General features: G+C 36.2%; 1 protein-coding gene across 1 annotated transcript; it reads left to right on the forward strand.

Moving 5' to 3' along the window:
- The first annotated feature begins 379 nt into the window (after window positions 1-379).
- LOC135222402 (collagen alpha-2(I) chain-like) lies at window positions 380-8,658 on the forward strand. The gene is made up of 2 exons (XM_064260490.1): window positions 380-440; window positions 8,099-8,658. The coding sequence occupies exons 1-2, from the start codon at window positions 380-382 to the stop codon at window positions 8,656-8,658; spliced, it is 621 nt and encodes a 206-aa protein (XP_064116560.1).
- The last annotated feature ends 715 nt before the right edge of the window (window positions 8,659-9,373 follow it).

Genomic DNA, 9,373 nt, shown 5'->3' on the forward strand with positions numbered 1-9,373 from the left:
CTGCGTATATGTATAAATATTATGTAAACTGCAAGGTCAAGTAAGTGAAAATTTATGAACTAACAATGATTCATAGTGCTTTGAAAGAAATGTGATATTGTAAAACAAAAATAAATATTGTGTAACTTACCAAGCTCATTCTTTTCCTTATCATTGAGATTTTCAAATTCTTTGTTTAATCCACAACAAACATCTCTCCAGGCATTTGTTGTTAAATTCCGACTTTTGTAGTCTTCCAGAGTTTAATCCATAACACAAGCTTCATCTCTACTAAAGATATTCCAAGATCAATATCGATTTCGCTCTCCATACTGACAATTTTTTTTAGGAACCCGATCACCAGAAGCGCTGGAAGTCTACTGCTGTAGTATTGAACATAATGCCCAACTGCAATCGCATCTGGGTGCAGCACCGGACATGTCCAGTGGGGCCTGTCGGCTGTAATGCGATACCGGACCGGCAAATTTGCCGGACTGACTTACAAGATGCGATTGCAGTGCCGGATCTAAATGCGAGACAAAATTGCGCAAATCGTACATTTGTCTTTATCTATTTCATTTGAGAAAAAAGAAGATAAAATCTAGAATGTACTGGGTACACCCTTTGAATACACAAAGGCACTTGTATGGTGCATTTGCCACACTTTTCGCACTTTTCGAGGAGCTGAAGAGAAATGATAAATTTTTCAGTTACTTCAGACTGTCTAAAATAACCTTTGACGAACTTTTGTCACGTCTACATGACCAGTTGCTTAAAGAAAATACGACATTCAGAGATGCTATTTCGCCAGCTCAATAACTGGTAGTTACCATCAGGTAAGAGGAAATAATATGCACGTTTCCTTGTAAATTTGTTTTCCATATAGAAATAAAAAAGGATAAATGAAAGCAACAAGTGTTAGCTGAAACATCTCCATTTATCAAAAGTATAAACTGATATATCTATCTCAAAAACAAGTCTTTTACTTTGATATGTAAATAAAACGTAAGTGTTAACTATAAAACTTCAAAAAAAAAAAAAAACAAAAAAAAAAAAAAAAATCATATTTATCGAAATCAAAAGCTTTTAGCCCTCTTTTCTGTAAATAATTTGCCGATAACCTTCTAATAATTTCAGTATCAAAACGTATATGTAACCCAAATGAAACAAACAGCAAATCATTTAGTAAATCATTTCTTAGTAGTTTATACTTGAGCCATCCATATCTCTAGTTCTTTATTATTTACCAATAACACTATTTATTATTGTATGGTGTTTTTTCGTTGCATGGAACCAGTGGTTTTTCAGCAACGGGAATAACACTATTTATATCCCTCAAATGATTTTATACCCAATGCACCCGATCACCAGATGCAGTGGAAGTCTACTGCTGCCGCACGTACATGCAGGAAACAATCGCATAGTGTGAAGACACGTATTAAACTCAGTGGCCAACTGCAATCGCGTCTGGGTGCAGCACCGGACATCTCCAGTGGGGCCTGTCGGCGCTGTAATGCGATGCCGGACCGACATAGTATGAAAAGGTACATTAAAAATAATAGTCGACTGCTAGTCGCATGTAGGTGCGACATCGTGTCGCATTTACGTGCGACATACTGTGAAAGGGCCCCTAGTGTGAAAAGGTACATTAGAGATAATAGTCGACTGCTAGTCGCATGTAAGTGTGACATCGTGTCGCATTTACGTGCAACATAGTGCGAAAGGGCCTTCGCTTCAAATGCAGCGCTGATTCCATCGTGCACTGTTTTAAAGACAGAATTATTTATCAAAAGTTGATGTCACATCATTGATAAATGCTGATAAGTTACCTCGAATAAATATCCACTTAAATATCTTTTCAACACCATCAGTACCGGTGGTGGGGGAGCCTCACCAGTGTATATGCATCAGTATGTATATATGTGTATATATACATACATACATATATATATATATATATATATATATATATATATATATATGTATATATATATATATATATATATATATATATATATATATATATATATATATATATATATATATATATATGTTGTCTGTAGCGGGTAGCGATGTCATTTCGTAATTTTGTTAGGTCTCATTTGGGCAATCCTCTTCATTAGCGAGGTAACTTGTCCAAACCATCACCGTGGTTAGTTATATATACGTGGTATTTGCTTGATAAATTTCATTCTTGACAAGCTCTTTCGAAAAACAGACATTATTCGGAATCCTCCCATTTCTGCTGGTTCAAGGATGATAGGTAGGTAGCATTAGACCTAATTGTAAACAGGTAGACCAACGAAATTACAGTGAGCAAGATGCTAGTGATAGGACTCCAGACTTCTTTTGGGAATATGACCTACGTCAGTTAACTTGCTCTGTTTTACAAGTTTTAGAAAATCAATCTCTCTCTCTCTCTCTCTCTCTCTCTCTCTCTTTTGGATATAAGCCCGACTTATAAGTGTTGTGCAAGATAGATGTACTAATTAATGAAACTATATAATTCTATACTGCGTGAAACTATATTTGTTTTCATAGATCTGACTACTCCTTTACCCTATCACAATGAATTTCTTCATGTCTAAAATTTATCTTATATAATATAATAAATAATTCTAAATATCCATTACAATTGACATCTGCGCTAAAGAACCATTGATAAAATTATATTCTTAGCAAACTGTCTACATTTTTTTCTTTTTAGTTCTCCCTCAAAGAAAAGAAAACGACCGGCATTTCCCACAATGCCCAGCGACGCGGCGCGGCGGCAGCTCAGCTGATCAGAAGTTGTATTTTGCGTTAAGATTCCTAGAATGTAGTGTGTTAGTGTGTGTTTGTTTACTTCCGCTCGTCTTTGCCGGTTTTGTTATTACGTCTGTACCTACGTTGGTGAGTTTTCCTGTCTTTTACAGTAATATCAAAGACGAAATATGAGAGGAATTAGTTAGGGTAATGTACGAAGTAGAGACAGAAAGTAAAGGTTCAGCTTGTTGCCATGATGAGGTCACGTACACTGATTTTTAGGACTTCATTCTCGGCTATTATTTCACCGTAAGGAATGTTTCTCTCTCTCTCTCTCTCTCTCCCTCCATTGCTTGTAAATCATCACAAACGTCCATAACCAGATAGAAAATATAGTGGACAAAGGTATGGATAGCTGCCGGTAGCCTAATGAAGGAACATAGGCCTATGCTGCTTTAAAACTAATTTTGAGTAATGCCTAATGCAAAGGATTTGTATATTTCAATTACATTTTGAAACGCTGTGGTGAAAATAAGTGAAATGTGTCTCTTCTGCAATATCATTCTCAACATTAGACTTGGGCTTGAATATCTCATTTGACATTGCCTAGTTATAATCTTTTGTAGCCAGAAGGTTATGTAGGTCAACAGTTGCTCTGGGAACCCCAAAGTCATCGAAGCCATCTTTTCCTCTAGCTTGTTTAGGTAACTCACCTTAGGCCTCGGAGTTTTCATTTAACGCTTAACTTTCATTATTTCCCTCTTTCTTAATAAAATAATTTTGTGGATTCTCCCGTTCAATATACTAATAGTTTAAATAATCACCGGGGTTGTAGCCTTGAATTAATTTTTGGCTTAGTCAAGACCGATAAATGCCATTCTTTCCATATCCCATTCAGTATACCACGTTTCCCAAAATTTCCACACCCAAGGGACCAGTTAATAGCTTCTGTTAGATTTATTACCACTCCACTGTCAATTCTAGTCCTTTTATCCTATTGCCACGAAGATATAATTTCAGAATAATGTTCAGGTCATCCGCCAGACCCACAGCGGGGTGGAGGATGGTTACGTGAAGCAGACCTTAGTGTGGTAGGGTGTTTGGAGAGCTCAAGTGGTTTTTTTAATCATGAAGATTCCTGTTGTATGTTTCACGGAACGCATTATGTTTGACGCTAGTAACATGGGGGAGTTGGTTAGTTACGCTTAACTGTCAACTCTAATCTGAACTCACTGATCTGGTGTTTCATGGGTACGTAATACAGACGGACTTAAACTCCCCAAATACAGACGGTAGCAATATTGTGTGCATGCTTTCCATGGGTCTAAGATCGTTCACGTAGGTGTTCGGGCTTCATGCCAGGTACCACGTTCCGAACGCCACTAGCCTAGTCTTCTGATAATAATAATCTTATGTACAACACTAGTTCTGGTCTCAACTTGTACGGATAATCGCGTATGAAATAGTATTATTTTTGGCACCTAAACTTACAACAGATCTCAACGTGATGGGAGGAGCAGGGGTTTACGTAATATGAGGGTCGAAAAATCATGTGAGCTAGACATGGTAGCAGTGTTGTCAAGTGTGGAATTTTCGTCTGCTATGCAGAATAAAGTCTACGGGGCAGCTATCCAAGTTTTTTTGCGGATGCGGATTCCACATCTGCATTTTCAACAGCAATTTCTTCATGGCGCATTCATGTAAATATATCATATACAAATTGCATTATTTTTTTTGCTTTAAAACACTTTCTCATTCAAATACAATATTATAAAAGATAAGACTCTTATCATAATATGACGGTGATATGATTAATGTACATAAATTAATCTGTTAATATATTATAAAATTAATTCCTATATGATTTATTGAGTTATATACTGATACATAAATGCTGTTAGGCTTATTATAAACTTATCTGTAAAAATAACTGGGACAAATATGTAAGGAAAAAATAATACTTCCCATATGTTATGTATGGTATATAATAATATAGATATATATTATAGATTATATATATAGATATAATAGATATTGATTATATATTATATATAATAAATATAAGGTATAATGGTATACTTTCTGTATATACTAAAATAAATAGATATAAGATATATATATGCTATATACACATATATAGGTATATGTATATGTATGTATATAATATATATATATATATATATATATATATATATCTATATATATATATGTATGATGCATATATATGTATGAATATATATATGTATATATATATATATATATGTATGTATGAATATATATATATATATATATATATATATATATATATATACATATATATATATATATATATATATATATATATATATATATATATATGTATAAGTATTAATATAAATATGTATATACATGTAAATATGTGTATATACATACATACATATATATATATCATACTATATATATATATATATATATATATATATATATGCGTGTATATATGTATATACATGCATGTATGTTATATATATATATCCATATATATATGTATATATACATTTTTCTATATATATGTTATATATATATATATATATATATGACTGGTAAAAGTGTTCTGTAACAACAGAATTCCATCTAATAAAAGGAGCCCATAAAAACACCAAAATGTAGAGAGAAAAAGTACTATATTTCAGAGACTGCTGTCTCTCTCTTCAGGTATACCTGAAGAGAGAGACAGCAGTCTCTGAAATATAGTACTTTTCTCTCTACATTTTGGTGTTTTTATGGGCTCCTTTTATTAGATATATATATATATATATATTATATATATATATATATATATATATATATATATGTGCGTGTATATATGATATACATGCATGCATATATATATATATATATATATATATATATATATATATATATATGCATATATACTTTTTTTATATATGTGTAGATACATATATATGTATGCGTGTACATATGTATATACATGCATGTATGTATGTACATGTATATATATATATATATATATATATATATATATATATATATATATATATATGTGTGTGTGTGTGTGTGTGTGTTTTTGTGTGTGTGTATATATATTTCTATATATCTATGTAAATATCTATATCTAATAAAAGGGGCCCATAAAAACACCAACATATAGAGAGTAAAATACTATATTTCTGAGACTGCTGTCTCCCTCTTCATGTAGATGAATGAGAAAAGTTTACAGAAAAGGTGGTATTTATACCAAGAGATTCACCGACAGGTAAGCCAATTTAGGTCATCCCCGCTGATAATCTTCCTTTAATCTGAATCCAATGCTCCTTTTGAGATGTTCATTACCTGCCTCTCTTTTATTAAGGCCGATTCCATCATTTGACTCTTGTTCCGGCAGTTGTTGCTATAAATTATACGTGACAAATTCCAGTTTATTCTATGGTTATGTCATTTATATGGTTGAAAATAGACGAGTTCATTTGTCCATACCTAACTGACCGTTTGTGTTGTATAAATCTCTGGGGAAGTGATTTTCCTGTAAATCTGTTGTAACAGAACATTTTTACCATATATCTATATCATATATATATATCTATATGTATGTATATATATAATATATATATATATATATATATATATATATATATATATATATATATATATTTTAGTAATGTACCTTAAGTATAACAAAATTTATATAATTTTTAAATATTTTCTAACCTCCCATTATTTTGTGCGAAGTTCATGATCATCATATCTTACGAATAGGTGCAGTAAACAAGTGATCAATTAACTCTACAATCTCCTATGGGCATGCAGTTTTTATTGCTAGTAGGTAGTACGCTAAACAAGTACGATACTCAGTGTTTTCAACGAAGGATTTTCAATGCCAGAATTCTTGCTTTTAATTAATTTGCTATGTACAAAAGTAATGTCCAGAGTTTCAAAAATATATCTTTGGAACTCACGTTTCATAGACAATGAAACTTCTATTATTATATATACCTGCATCTCTGCAAAACTCGTAAAGATCAAGTGGCAACCATAATTATGCGGACTAAGCATTCTATCTTCCCAGATCGCCAATCCATTATCATGTCATCTATGACATTTATGTTGAAGTAAAATTAGTAGTGCACATTATTCAATCTATAGTAAATTCACATCAGCCGTGCATTTGATGTCTAGGCCAGTCCCTTATGACGCTCCTGATTGGCTGTTGATAAGCCAATGACAGGGCTGGAGCATTCACATAGGCAGGATGGATGTTCCACTTCTCCTGATGGATGCTTTTGAAAGACGTATCCCTCATGAGAGGTTGAACATACATCCTGTCTATGTGAACTCTTGAGATAGACTGAGAGTTTCCAGCCCAGTAATTATCTTATCAACAGCCAATCAGGAGCGTCGTAAGGGACTGGCCTAGACATTAGATGCACCAGTGATGTGAATTTACTATATTAATATCTGTTTACATCATAATACATTTAAAATAGACCTGAAATTATGTTTCCTTTATGCAGTGAGAAGTTGAGCTTCTGCTGTATTTGCACCAATATTTGATTCAGGACCAAGGACAGATTAAAACTGTTTCCCTGTCATATGTCATCATTAGTTTGTTTCCAATAAGTAATCGAAAATAAAGATAAATCAGACTCCTCCTCCTTTTCAACTGGAGAACACCCAATTTATTCTTAATTGGTTGAACTTGAACGCCTACTGATTCCGGTCCCACTCTTGGGCGAATCCTAGTGGGTGCCGTGATCCATCGTAACCACCCACTTGAATGGTCAAGGTTACAACTTGCCTCATCACATTTTGTTTTGTCGAAGGCGCTGGCTTTATGGGTCTCACTTTTCAAACATCCTATTTTGCGTTCAGTTTCTACCTCTCTCTCTACCTCTCCTTCGCCTTCATCTACCATAACTCTACTAGTAGATTTTCCTAGGTAATATATTCCCTACATAACTATTTCTACAGACTTCTGCGTTCTTAACAATGCCAGTTTGTATGGCTATGAAATGTGCCAGCATTTGCTTGTTTTTGTTTAGTTTAGTGGTCTCAAGACAAAATTATTTAGATAATTAAATATCTTAAATATGGATTATTGTGTCTCGATGAAAACCACTGCACCGGGTCTCTCTCTCTGGTAGAGAAGACGGTTCAGTGTTATGCTAAATAACAGGCACTGGAACTGTAGGCGGATGCATTCCATAGCTATAGAAATGTTCTGTGGAGTGTGCGGGGGGGGGGGGGGGGTCCTCTAATTTCGAAACACCCTGTACTATACTACATAATTAATTAGTCAGAGACTGAACACTTGAAAATGGAATTCAAATTTTCATCATCTTTAGGAAATTTTCAGTTTTAAAACAATGTGATGGGACAGGCCCACCACGTGTCCCGGGACGGGAGGGTGAGGCCCGCCAGGTGTCCCAGGACAGGAGGGCGAGACCTGCCACGTGTCCCGGAACGAGTGGGCGAGGCCTGCCACTTGTCCCGGGATGGGCGGGCGAGGCCCGCCATTTGTCCCGGGACGGGCGGGCAGGGCCCGGCACGCGTCCCGTGACGGGCGAGCGGGGCCCAACAGTGTCAGATGGGCCAGGAATGGGAGGCGGTGCCCGACAGGTGTCCCGGTATGAGCGGGCAAGGCCAGCCACATGTCCTGGGATGGACAGGGAAGGCGCACCACGTGTAGCAGGACGGACAGGCGAGGCCCGCTACTTGTTCTGGGATGGGCGGGCTAGGCCCGCTGTGTGTCCTGGAACGGGCGGGCGAGGTCCGATGATTGTCCCGGGACGGGCAGTTGAGGCCCACCAATTGTCCTGGGTGTCCAGGGACGGGCGGGTGATGCCCTCCACGTGTCCCGGGACGTTAGATATGGCATTTGTCCAAAACATAAGGGTAAAAAAAGAGGAAATATGGGAAAATGGAGAGCTTATGACTTAACTTGGATGATTGTTAAAGGGAATGCAAGGTCGCCATTGGAAACCCAGTGGATTCATCTAATTTACATTTATTTACAAGCGTTGAATGGCCTGAGATAAATGCAAGGCAGGTGTGCCATGTGGGGGAGGCCGTGACCTGTCTGGAACACTCTTATCTTTCACAAAATGGAAGAACTGGCCGAAATCAGCATCTACTGCAATGCTGGTTTCCAAATTTATGAATTCAGGTAATACAAGCGCTTGCGAGGAGATGGAGCATGGACTCAGCAATCTGGTAATGAATTCCCAAATTACACACAACATAAACTAAAGACTTCTTGCATAATATCTCAGCTAATCACTATGGAGGGTGTTCATATTTAATCACACACAAGAGGAGGAACTCTAGTGCTTAAATGAAAAGTTCAATGACTACTTAATCTTGGACAGGCCACAGGGGTAGCACGTGCTGCGATGGTGGACAAAGGACGTTCAGTAGAGAAGTTATAAAAGGAAAATTTGGAAATTGAAATAGCAAGATTCGTCTTGAAGGAATAGGACTGGTTGGATTTTGCACTTTTGAGACGTACCTGTAGTCCTTAGTGGCTTGCACATGTATCGTGATGTCTGAGGAGGGCTCCAACCAGCGACGACGAAACAAAGGGACTGAACTCAAGTCAGAGGCAAGCATATCTGCCCGATAACAGACGCTGGCGTCGACTGAGGGCGAATCAGGG

Source organism: Macrobrachium nipponense, chromosome 3 (assembly GCF_015104395.2).
Source record: "Macrobrachium nipponense isolate FS-2020 chromosome 3, ASM1510439v2, whole genome shotgun sequence".
In the NCBI taxonomy this organism is placed as follows: domain Eukaryota; kingdom Metazoa; phylum Arthropoda; class Malacostraca; order Decapoda; family Palaemonidae; genus Macrobrachium; species Macrobrachium nipponense.